Below are 14,328 nucleotides of genomic sequence, written 5' to 3'. Positions count from 1 at the left end.
ATGTTTGATTTGATAGAAATTAAACCAGGTACATTTCGTGGCAATTTAGTAAATGAATTTGATATAAATGAATATATTAAATCATTCAGTTTGAAAACAAATACTAGTTGGTGTGTAGTAAGTAGTAAAGTGTCAACTAGATTTGTTTGTCGGTAAGTAACTATTTATTAAATTATAGCAATGTGATAATGATAATGATGTCTACATTAATATTATATAATATTTTTATATGAACGTAGGAAAATATTTAAATGTCATCATAGTTCCTTTCATAAAAAAACACCAAAAGAAAATAATAAAGGAAAATCAAAAAATAGTGATTGCCAGGCAAAAATTGAAATTTTAATTAAACTTTCTACTAAGGATACAAAAAAAAAAGATGTGTATGTTAAGGTAAATATTATTACATATAAATATATAATGCATTGTTAATTTGTAACTTGTGTAATATTTTAAAATAGATACATAATATTTGGTACAATATAATATAATATAATATATATAATATATTATTATACCTAGTTAAATTTCATCCAAAATCCAAACTCATTTATCTTAGATTGTTAAAATACAACATTTTAGGATGGACTACCAGCGGTTATTTCAATTCAAAATGATCATAACCATACAGTTGTTTCTGGAGAGGCATTATCTTATTTAAGACCAACAAAAGATGTAAATATCAAATTTGAAGAGTACTTTAACAGTGGTCTTGGTTAGTTATTGTTTTTTAAAATTATTATTGGTACTATTAATAACTTTAGAATTGTATTTCATATAGTTAATTATTTTAATTTAGGATTTAGAATTTAATTATTACTTTAGGATTCTACCTATTAAAAAATAATAATACCTTGTTAATTACATTATTATTAGGCATAAGTGAATCCATTAGGATTCATGAAGAAAATATTGAACTGAAACATGGAATAAATTCAACTGAACTCGCAAATGCTCATATTAATCCTAAGTATAGAACTGTTAGATATTGGTATGATGAGTGGAAAAAATTAAATCTAGGTCCACATAGTGGAATCGGAGTTAATAAGGTATATTAATTTTCATAGCAATTTTTAGTAAAAGAAATATAATATAAAATTATTTATTTTGAATTGAAAAAAATTCAAACTCTCTTCATTTTATTTTAATATGTTAAATTTTAATTGTGTGATTGTTATTTTTAATTTAAAATTCTAATTCTAATGCAGAATGATTTTTCCTTAGATATTTTATGTTTGGTCATTGATTTTAATCAATTGTTTATAAGTCATAATACTGTGTGTCTGCATTATAATATGTTTAAAACAATAATGATCACATTATAACAATTGATAGAACTGATAGAAGGAGAAATACTTATATTCATTCAAGCAATATTTTTAATCTACTTTACTAAACTGTAAAATGTTATTAATCAAATCAAGTAATTTACTAATTACATCTAATAAAGGGTTGGTCACTATTTGATTAGTTTTTGTTAGTTTGTAAAGTACAGTTATACAAATTATTATAATAGGTTTTTATTTAAAAATAAAATTAACCCATGTCCCAAAATATCAATGGTATAAAAAGTGTTATGTTTAAAAAATATATATACACCTAATTTATATTAATTAATATAATTCAAATATACTTTAAATATAATTAGGTACCTAACTATTATTATGATGAGTAATAGTAGGTATGATATATAATCTTATTTTGGATTTTATTGTTCTTGATTTAGTTTAGGTTTATTAGCTCATTACTTTTGATATTTGTAAATTGTAATACTTATAATAATAACATAGGTATATATTATTAATTCCAAAATTGTTTGTATTATATAAATGAATAGATCAATCGCAAATTAAATATATTATTTCAGTTAAATTAAAGCATTATTAAGTTATCATATGATTTGGTTTACAGAAATTGGAGGAAAAAATGCATGAATATGAAAAAAATAATATTATAGTAAAATTTCAAGAGGATCCCTTTGCGATAACAATAATAACTCCCATTATGCAACGTGCACATAATTTAAATTTTGCTAAAGATATTGCATTTGTCGATAGCACAGCATCATGTGATTCACAAGGTCATTCGGTTACATTTATGCTTACTGCCTGTGGTATAGGTGCAGTACCTTTAGCAGTTATGATCACTAAAGGCCAATCTTTAGATGATTATATTGCCGTGTTTAAATTACTAAAAGAGGCAGTACCATTAGCGTTTTGTTCACAAGGATATCCATTACAATTTATAACAGACGATAGTGAGGCTGAAAGGCAGGCCCTTCAATACGTATGGCCAAATTCTAAGTCACTATTATGTAGATTTCATATATGTCAATCAGTTTGGCGTTGGTTATTTGAAAAAAAACACAATATTGATACTGAAGATAGAAAAATATTATATGGAAAATTTCAAGCCTGTTTACAGGCTCCAACCATAGAAGAAGCCAAAATGGCATTCAAAATTGTGACAGGAATTCTGAGTGGTAATGATACTAATAATATAGTCACTAAATATCCTCAGTGGATAAACTATATGAATAATTATTGGAAAAGAAAGGAACTTTGGTGTATTGCATTTAGAGATGAGTCAATGCATGGACATCATACAAATAATTTTAGTGAGGTAAATGTAAGAATTTTTAAAGATATTGTTCTTTCACGGAATAAAGCCTACAATGCAGTGGCTCTGGTTGACTTTATATGCACAAGCATGGAAGAGTACTACACTAGGCGTCTTAGAAATTTTGTCAATGGTCGGTATGATGCTACTAGATTACTATTTGAAGACCAACTGAGTCGATCAGCTAATATTACAAAAGATCATATTGAGTCAATTGGAGATAATTTATATAAAGTAATAAAAGAACATGGATTGTCAGATTTTTATGAAGTGAATACTACAGTTGGATATTGTTCATGTATTAAAGGAAAATATGGGTCATTCTGTAAGCATCAAGCAGCAGTTTTTAATTTTTATAAAGATAAAATGCCAAATTTACCTGCTATAAGTGCTGAATCTAGGTATTTATTAGCAAAGTTAGCATTTGGTGATGTGGTACAAGAAAAAGAATTTTATTTACCATTAGTACCTGATATTACACACAATTTTAGTGCAACTTCAGAGATTACATTTAATTGTTTGCCATCTACATCTAATACAATAGAATTCCCTGATGATACTAATAATTTCATAAACAATAATACTAACACCAGTTCAGAAATTATTCAAAATAAAGATTTAGCCAAGAAGTATAAAGAAAAGATTTGTAGCTTAATTTCTAATAATTTTTCAAAATATCAATCTACATCATTACCTATTCTTTCTAAATGTATTCAAAGGTTGGAAAATGTTAAAACTGCAACTGGTTGGGATAGTTTTTTGGCAACTGCTGGAAGTTCTATTTCTTTAAGACACAGAAGTCGTGCTTCAATTAGAGTTCAACCTACAACATTAAGTAGAAGAAAACCTGGTATCACTAGAGGAAGTCAAAGATTACCAGTTGGAAGACCAGTAAACAGTATAAAAAAGAAAAAGATAGTAAAAAGAAAAAGAAATCTTCAAGAGAATGTCAACTTAAATATACCTAACGCTAAATCACATGGGACTAATCATTAAAGATATAATTGGTTAAATTTTAATTAACAACTAGTAATTACCTAAGTTTATAGTTACACTTGTCAATAATATGTTTAAAATTCTTATTACTTATATTAAAAATTTTCATAACTGTTTATTTATCTTTCATATTTTACTGGTTTTAATAAATCTTAAGTAAGAATATTTAAATAATATGTATATATATATAATATTATATATTATACCTACTATTACTCTTTATAATAATAGGTACCTACCTATTTTTATATATTTTACTTAACTATTTTAATATAGGTATTACACAAAGTTTAAGTATAAATTATCTATTTAATTTTATAAAGCATAAACATTTGAATCCAATTAAATTGTAGGTTACTTTATTTTAATGTAGTATCCTAACAAAATAATATACTTGATACCTAGCTTTTTTCTAAAAATTAAACAAAAGTGTATTATTATAATTTGTTTGTAGTTAGTAGACTTGATATACCTAAATAGATATGTGTATTTTTCCTTCTATCAATTATTAAAAGGTGATCTGCGTTGTTTTAAACAAAATTATTATAATTTATAATGCAGTATTGTGATTTTTAAACTATTGATTAGTATTAGATTTGCATTACTTCCATGTTCACTTATGCCTAATAATAATGTTAATTTAATAATTTATATAACCAAGTTAAAATTTAAATAATTATTAGGTGACTAGGACCTATTTTAAAATATATATAGAGTATGAAATAATTAATTAATAATTATACTTATCAATTCACTGGTTTCTAATATATTTTAATTAAGATGAATGTAAAACAAACATAAAAAATGGCAAATATTATTGGTGGTAATAGGTAAACACTCGTATACCATATGGCATATTTATACTATTTCTAGGATTAAAACCTACATAATTAATATCTACTATTACTCTTTATAATATATAGGTAACTCTTAGTAAGATTAAAAATCTGTGATGCATATTTATGTTTAAAAATAAATAAATGAGTTTAAATTGATTATATTGTTAGGTATTATATATATATATATATAAAGTCAATCTATTAGAATATGATTAGAGTAGGTATGATAATAATATTATTGACTATTTGGCGGTATTTTAAAATAAACCAATCGTAGAGCATGATTTTAATACAGGTGCTGAGCTCATGTACGGAATGCTTATATGCGGACGGGAAGACAAATAGGTCCGGTCTCGCACTCTCGCTTTCTTGCGCGGACCGTCTTACTGACAACTGCGATAACGTTTCCTAGTTGTAAGCAGGGCCGGCGCTAGAAGTATTGGCAAACTTGGCGAAACCATGTTTTGGCCCCCTTAACCCCTTCCCTACCTAGTTTCGGTAGTAATAAAATTAACTTTTTTAGTAAGTTTAAATAAAATCATAGTAGGTATGTATTTTGTATTATATCATTAAACTTGATTACTGATCACATAATATTGTAATTCATAAAATTGCCGCATTGCGTAAAAACATAAAATAAAAATAATAGTTATTTTAAATTTGATACGTATAAGTTATAACTATAATATTAATATATGTTATTATAATATCAAATAGTTATTTTATGAAATAATATCACAACAAAAACACTTCATCAAACTACGTGTAAAAACGGCTAAGTAAAAAATAAAAACAGTTCTTTAACCACTATACAGATTTGATATCATAAATAAATGCTAAGTAAATTGAGTTCAAGTACTCTTATTTAGTTTTTATAATTTATTTACTCGGCGAGAAATTATTTCAAGTAGAATCACTATAATTGTCCTTGTCCATTTTAATATTTTAAATTATTATGAACTTTTTATTATGCCTTTTGTTTATTGCGTTTGCGTGATTACGTGTACTCCATTTCATACAAAGTAATAAAGTATACAATTTCTCAATTCTCGCTAAGTAAATAAATTATTGAAACAAAACAAGTGTAGTTTAAATCAATTTACATCGCATTTATTTATGATATCGCATTTTTATAGTGCTTAAAGAACTGTTTTTTTTTTTACTTAGCCGTTTTTTACACGTAGTTTGACGAAGTGTTTTTGTTGTGATATCACCAAATTTTTACATCAATATTTTTTGTTTTAATTTTTCATTTCTAGGTTTATTATATAAATATTATAATAATAATAATATTATTATCATATATATTTTTTTACATACATCAACAACGCCCAACGCAACTACAATAGTCGACAACAAAATTAAACAATCAAACAAATAATAAATACCTGAATGTGAGATAACAATAATGAAATGCGTCGTAATGAAATGTGGGAACCAGTCTGAACGACAACCGCGAGATGCGGCCGCCGTAATTCCAGATTTCGTTACAATTTCTCATTAAAAATGTTGCACGTTTCTATCAATAATTTAATTTCTAACAGTACAATTTTTATGATTTTTGCAAAAGGATCATCTGCACAATCTTTCTGATTTTTACAATTTATTAGGTGTTAGTTGATTCGGGTGGGCGTGGTGGACGTATCTTCGTATATCATGTGTTCGAATGACAAGTGTTAGAAAAATTATTTGTTCGAATAGTCGTAAGAATGAAATAATATATTAAATATTATTATTTTATTTTTAAACGTAGATTTTTACAATATATCCGATTAGCAACCAACGCGGATAATGTTCTTACCTAAAAGTTTAATAATAGGTCAATTCACTCTATTATCAAAATTTACTATGTCGTATGTGTGTAAGACGGAGACAACAGATATAACAAATAATTTTCAACAACTTTATTGTATATAACACGCATCTATTAAACGTGGTAGTGAAGAAAAATACGTTCCGTTAGTGCATTGTCTACTAGTCGGAAAAAGTCAATCAATATACAGTGAAATTTTTAACCTAATTAATTAATATTGCGATGAAAATAACATTGGTGTAACGGAAAACACGGATCTTGAAATTATTACCGATATTGAAATAGCCACAATATACGCAATTAATGAAGTTTACCCATTTGATATGCATTCAAAATGTTTCTTTAATTTCTGCCAAAATATTAGATAGTTTTTTAATTTTAAAAAATATTTTTCATTCATACGAATTTTCGAACATAATATATCTATTCGAACAAATAATATTTCGATTACATAACTATTCGAACAAATAACTTTTTTAACGATCGTCATTCGAACATATGACATTCGAACACACGACCCGCTTCCAATTGAGTCAGTAGATAATTAGTTAGGTCTGGTTAAAAAAAACACCAAAATTTACTCTGTTTAAATGGGCCGATCCTGCTTTGAGATAATATACACTGTCGTGCCACCGCTATATTTTTTTTACTTAGCTCGCGCCACGACTGCGGCGCTGGATTATGGTATGATAATAGTATCATAATAAATTCATAGTCATAAATTGAGCAATAAATTGAATAATAATAATAAAAAAAAATAGGAATAGAAATTTTTGTCAAATTTGGTTGAATAGATTTTTAGCACATAAATTACAAACATTAATTTTAGCTGCGTGATTTTTATGTGAGATGGGATTTTGAATATTATGAAAATAAATATAAAAATTTTTTACTCGTTATTATTTTATATTAATATTTAATTTTCATTAGAGTTTCACATTGTCAATTATTTTAGATTGTTTATAATCAAACAATGACTTTAACTTCACGATATATATTTGACTAATTTATCAATGATACCAATGATTTGAATAGTGACTCATCACTAATCTAAACAAATTATTATATTTTATTATTTTATAACGTAGTCACGTAGACAGCAAAAGTACATTTTATAGTTAATTTAATCTTAACTTATAATACCATAAACTATTTCGATAAAAACAACATAAATCTTTACAGAACATGAAAATAGTTTATAAAAAGCTTATTAGTTATTGATACAATTTAAGATTATATTACCATGCAGACATTTTATCTATTTATCTATATGTATATAAGTATATTATAATATATTAGAATTGACGATATTTGGAAATCAAATAATGAGGAATAAAATGATATTGATATCGTTTAAATGACTATTCATTCGCCGTATTAGTCATAAAATATAGTGACTCGTGATTTTTATATTATACCAAAATATTAATTTTTATTTCTGCATATTAATATACTAGGTATTATCTGGAGATTGTCATAGCAGTAATCGTTATTTTACTAGAAACTTTTTAATGAAGTATTAAAACAAGTAAATACGAATTTATAAAAATACCTACAGGAAATGTTGGGTAACAATATTGTTAGTCGAATGGGCTGGTATTAAACTTAAATAATTATTTGTTTTAATCGCGATACATGTTATAAGTTGTGAGTGTTCTGACAATCCGTTATTGAATTAATTATATTGCAATAAATAATTTATATGTCCTCCGTGTGTTCGCAATTATTTATTTACTTGTCTTCCCCTTTAACTGTCTTAGCTTGTATTTTAGTAAATACTTATCTGCTATACCAAAAATTAAAATATTTACTACTGCATTGAAGTATTTTAAATCTATAACTACAAAATATACATGTGTCATGTGTTATAAATTGTAATAGGTATATAGCTATATTATGTAATTTAAACAATTGATAAGAGTATTATATAGATATAATATATTTACTGTATCTGATAATAAGACATGCATACTTCTAAATAAGCCTATTATTTAAGTAGCTTGAAAAAATTATATAGGGAAAGAAAAATTTGCATGTTGGTAGGAGAAAATTTCGATATTCGCCTGACACATGGAATCTATTTATATCAACGGATATTCGAAGGTAAATACCAGACAATGATGAACCGACGTTTATATTCGAAAATGAGTACCCATTTAACAATTTGAACCTTTATTGTGAATTGAAATAACAATTTAAGCACTCTATAGTGTCAAAAATCAGTTATTAAATATGTTATATCTGATTATCTGCAGATTTATATGACATACAATTACTATGATGTTTATTAAAAATACATTACAGTTAATATAATATATACACATCTTTGTTTTATTCGTTTTTTTTTTAATCATCTAAATTTAATATTATATATTTAAAATCTCAACTTTATTTTTTTTCCAAAATGGTTACGCGTCACAATTGTAATTTATATTAATTGTTATTTAGCCGAACCGTTTATTCCAAAATATCGTTTTCCCGAGAATTACGCGTCGGGCAGTTCAGTTACCTATATTATATATAGGTATATATCTTCCTTCGGGTACACACGAATTGCAGGGAATGGGACTTTTCGGCGCTGCCGTTTCGACGCTGCCGTATCGGCGATAGATATTTTTGACGCTGCCGTTTCGGCGACGCCGATTCGGCGATAATGACAAAATACATGTTATAATGAAAATAAAGTATAAGAATAAAAAAATAAAAAATGCACTATAAAATTGCATTTAAATTATATTTATTATAATAACTAAAAAATTGGAAAAAAAATTTTATATTTTATATTTTATTTTTATAGTATTGTTACTTTTGTATTTATTAGTTGTTTAGTTCTGGACGTACTAATTGGCTACTATTACTACTAGCTATGATAAAATTGTTATCGAAGATAACTTGTACCTATGTATGTATGTATGGTGTGATAATAATATAAATAATAATAAAGGATAGTAAATAGGTATATAACGGCAATAATTTACTACTTCCACTACTTCCAAGCAAAAAGGCTAGTGTTAATGAAAAATTATTAAATATGTTAAAAACGCTTGAACCAAATTTAAATCTAGACTCAATTTCTTGTGATTTCGAAATTGCTGCTTTTACAACTATAAAAGATGCATTCCCAAATGTACAAATATTTGGATGTTATTTTCACTTATATCAAAACTTTCGATCTAAATTAGGTGAGCTACATTTAATATCTCGTTATAAAAATGAACCAGAATTTTGCATACACGTAAAAAGTATTATCGCATTAGCTTTCGTTCCTATATCAGATCTTGATGATGCGCTTTTTTTTTACAAATGTATATAGTTTTTTAATCTATATTATTTTATATCTAAATAACTGACTATAAGTTATATGTGTATTATTTTGTACTAAAATCCCAATTCTAATTATTACTATATACTATTATTATACTATTTTTATTGTCATGAATGTCGTTGAACTTGAATTTTATAAATTTAGTACTTAATAAAAGTACTTATTAAAATAACTTAATATTTTTTTTAATTACACATAATATTGTATTAAAAGAAATTCTCATTATAACATGAATTTTGTCATTTTCGCCGAATCGGCGTCGCCGAAACGGTAGCGCCGAAAATATCTATCGCCGATACGGCAGCGTCAAAACGGCAGCGCCGAAATGGCAGCGCCGAAAAGTCCTAGACCCCGAATTGCAGCGTACCAAAATAGGTAAACGAACCTTTTTGAACGAATTGCGTCCCGGGCTTATTGTAAGTAGTTCCCAAAGTGATATTGCCGTAATAATTAATAAAGATATCCCAGGTTATATAAATAAATTGAAATTGTATTATAAAAATATAATAATGTTATACATTTATAAAAATATAAATTATAAATCATAATCAATCACATTACTTAGTTAGTTGTTCTTCGTGAGTGAGAACATTTTTCTGCCCATAATTCCGGAGGAAATATAGAATTTTTATTTATGTATGTATCTACTAATTACTAAATAGTTATCAAACTCTGGTTCTAAGAAGTATAATTCAAACGTCATTTCTAAGTACTCGCCTATTCATTATTTAGGATATAGTCTGAAGGCAAACCTAGTTCTTGTATTTTTCTCCACCAATATTTTTATCGAAAATATTTATAAGGCCGGAGCTATACGAGTACACGGCGTTGTCAGTCGAACTAAAATACATTGGTTTATTTTTAATTCGATTGAAAACGCCGCGGAATACACAGCGTTCCAAACGCGTCGAATACGTCGTTATTATTACGGCCTAAAAGCAAAAATTACTAAAAACAAGTTTTCATATAATAATATTATGTTAATGATAAATATATAATTATTGTTATTTTTTAAAAATTTTAAAAATATCAAAATTAAAAACCACTATAAATCTAAAAAAAAAAAAAACGTTAAGTGAAAAGATAACACGAATTGCATCCGGAACGCAATTTATTCAAAAAGTTTTGTCTACCTTTTTTGGTACGCAATTCGTGTGCATCGTTTTTCCTTCATCTTAGTGTGAATATACCAGCCATGTATACGCCTCTTCGAAACTTATTGTGTGTGTATTATGTATATTTGCACTAGTGTACTATTGTATATGTTTGAAAAATCTTAGTAAAACCTTGGTGGAGTACTGAAGTAATCACGAGACTGACATATAATAATATTGTTCTCAATTTATATCTATAGGTACTTATAAAATAATTAAAATGGATATGCTAATGAAAACATCTCACGGTTTATTTTCGCATCCATTTAATATCATATTGTAAACATTTAAACATTTTACTCAAATTATACGAGTAAAACGTTATACTTACAACGTTGACCGTTGACCGTTGACCTTGGACGGATTCAAAGCAAAATTTCGCGAGGCATTCGTTTAAATGTAGGTACATAGTACAAACTACAAATCTACAAATATTTGTCTTAAATATTTTTAAATATTACATATATACATGTATACAATATAAGTATCATATCTATCACTCGTGCTTATTTATTTTATAATATATACGGGCTGAGCTATTTTGTACATCGATGGTTAAAGTATAATAATTTAGAGATGGTTTACTATATTATTATTTACAATAAACGAACAAATAAACCAATAAATAAAAGTAGGTATCACATTCATTTTAAATTTATTTAATTTTTTAATTTTTATACAATATTTATTAAATTTACGCCTAAAATCCAAGTGTATAAAATATATATTTTAATTTACTGTTTTAAATTTATTTAACTACTTACATACAGATAAAATGATTAAATTATAAATATTTCTTTAAATTAATATAATAGAATTCTGTATGTTCGTGGTATGAACTCTTCATGGAGGGGGCCTTGAATTTAATTCTTACTTATATTGTCATATTATAACAAAACTTTCAAAACGGTAAACTAACGTTGCATATAGGCATAACTAACGGAGAGGGGCTGGCGGAACGAAGTCCTTCCAGTTTTTTTGTCTAATGTCTTTTTAATTTTATTTGGGGAAATATTGCTGTAAAGTTATTAATGATAACAGGAATTATTGCCACAATAATTAATCACACATTAATTAATCTTAAAAGCCGGTTTTCAAGTAAAACCTTATTATTAACCACTTCTCTAGATTGTTTTCTCAGAATGAATTTAAGAAACAGTGAATATTTACTTAATTCATAAAAATTCATATTAATTCAACATTTTTTGGTTTTTAGTTAATTTTAAATGTAAATCATGATGATTTAAAGGCAAAGATGCTCATTGTTAAAACTCTACATTAAATTTAAAAAACTACTTTCAATTAGACACTATCGTCTATCAAAACAAATATAAAGAAGGACTTATTTCAAAACATATACAAACTGTTACAAGTACTGTACTGTAACAGCTCTATAATGCTCTAACCACACCGATAAGTTCTGCAACATGCAAACAATCCTATTATCTTGTATAGTTGTATGCGACGCATTAAATATTAATTGAGAACATCAATGGTGCAAGATCGGTTTTCAAACCTGGCCGTTATAAATAACGAGAGGGATATTATGTTGAATAATATAAATATAATAATGACATACATATTGGAAATGTTACATTTCAAATGTATTATGTATAATAAGTTTAAAAAATGACAAATACAGAATATTAATAGATAAATAAATAAAATATTTTATAATAATTATTTTTATTTATTTTTTGATTTTAAAATTATAATATAATATTACATTTCAAATTGAAGCGAATAAATTTTTTTGGGGCTGTAGTCCCAATCCAGAATTTGTATCTTAGTTGTGCCTATGTAACGTTGTAAGGTTTTACTACAGGAAGAGCTTATAATATTTTTTTATGTTAAAAATTCGCACGTGCGCATAAAACAATGATTGCTGCAATTGTGTATTTGCATATTGTGTCGTTCTGAGCGGGCGTATTAAAATCTGATTATACACTAGGCGGATTGCTGACTCTCGAACACCAATCGTAAAGACCGCCTCTGCAGAGGTACGCCCAACATAAACGAGTTAAATATTATTCAATAATATTAATTTTCCATTAAAAATATTTAAAACAATATGTTTGTATAATGTATAATGTGATCAGATTTTATTAGATTTTAAATTTATATTGATTAATTACCGTCTACCAGAAAACAATAGAGCGAGAAGTACCTAAATAATTGAAACAAAATATACAAAATAACTAGAAATTATTGTTTTAGATTTCGAGTGGCACCGACGAGTGTATTTATTTTATATGTGGTTTTTTTGCGTGGCTATACTTTTTATTGTAGAAAAATGCAAAAATATATTTTCTGATATGAATGCGATTCTAATTGGTACTTACTACTGTGAGGAGTCAACAATAGAAATATCTTAGTACTTTTTTTAATAATTAAGTAAAACAAAAAAATTAAATAAAAATAAAAAACATAAAAAAAACATTAAAATTTTTAATTTTATTATAATTCAAAATCAAATAAAAAAATAAATAACCTTACGTAATATACTTCCAATTTTTCCCAAATATTTATATTAACATTTTCTATACATCGTATGAATTTTTTATAAAAAAAATTATTTTGATTTTTTTGTTGTTATTTATAAACATTTGAAATTTTTGTAAATATATTAATCTAAATTATTTATTAATGTCGATAAATACAATTTTTACTCGGTCAAAAAACTTGAAAATTAAATTTTTTTTTTGAATAATATTTTTTGTGGGAATTCAAAAGTCAAAACATCTATATTATATTATATTAATTATTTTTTTTACTATTTATTATTTTATTTTATACACATAATGACTTTTTAAAAACATATAGATTAATTTTATGCTATTGCTTATTTATACCACGAGCCTAAAATTGTGTTTTACGGTAAATTGTCATTGACTCAAAAGTTAATAACAATTATGACGTCTACGATATAAATATAAAATTCTATTATAATAATTTAATACTAATAATGATGTAATGTAATAATTTCGATGTTTTTAGTAAAAATCAATTTAACCTATTGATTACCATAATATGATTAATAGTAATATAATTTAGTATAATATTATTACAAAATATAAAAAATAAAATATACTTATTAATATAGGCTGACAGACCGTCTTTGATGAACATCTTTTTTGTATGCAATATTAATATATTATGTTAATATTATACCTTTTATTTAATTCAAATTCATCACAATCATTACAGTGACTCTTTTACACAGTTACACATACGACATACATCATGACGTATAGCAGAACGATATCCACTTGTCCACTGTTTAGTTAGAATAAAATAAAATAAAATAAAAAAATTATTAATTAGTTAATAATAATAATAATAATATTTATAAATTGTTATATATATAGGGTGTCTACGCCACTATATATATATATATACCTATTTACATTTATTTGTGGCCTGTGTGCCTTTCCAAATAAACTGCCATGCCTTGTGCATAATAACGATTATAATAATTATTAATTTTTAACTATATATATATATAATATTATATTTATTACATAATTATTTTGGATATTTATCTATAGTTATCACTTATCAGTTATCCCAGTTTTCGCAGAA

At 25.5% G+C, this 14,328-nt stretch overlaps 1 protein-coding gene across 1 annotated transcript; it reads left to right on the top strand.

Annotated features, from left to right (window-relative positions):
- LOC132925645 (uncharacterized) lies at positions 1-3,615 on the top strand. Its single transcript, XM_060990019.1, has 5 exons — positions 1-152; positions 240-393; positions 583-715; positions 877-1,049; positions 1,912-3,615. Exons 1-5 carry the CDS (start codon positions 1-3, stop codon positions 3,613-3,615), a joined length of 2,316 nt encoding a protein of 771 aa, XP_060846002.1.
- Positions 3,616-14,328: the final 10,713 nt, after the last annotated feature.

This window comes from Rhopalosiphum padi, chromosome 3 (assembly GCF_020882245.1).
Source record: "Rhopalosiphum padi isolate XX-2018 chromosome 3, ASM2088224v1, whole genome shotgun sequence".
In the NCBI taxonomy this organism is placed as follows: domain Eukaryota; kingdom Metazoa; phylum Arthropoda; class Insecta; order Hemiptera; family Aphididae; genus Rhopalosiphum; species Rhopalosiphum padi.
Note: the sequence above shows the minus strand (reverse complement) of the source record. Positions and strands in the feature narration are given on the sequence as shown.

Bases quoted from the DNA above. Each gene is read 5' to 3' on its own strand.
- LOC132925645 (XM_060990019.1), top strand. From the start codon at position 1: ATGTTTGATTTGATAGAAATTAAACCAGGTACATTTCGTGGCAATTTA. The intron at 153-239 runs GTAAGTAACTAT...ATATGAACGTAG, and splicing joins TCAACTAGATTTGTTTGTCG to GAAAATATTTAAATGTCATC. The intron at 716-876 runs GTTAGTTATTGT...CATTATTATTAG, and splicing joins GTACTTTAACAGTGGTCTTG to GCATAAGTGAATCCATTAGG.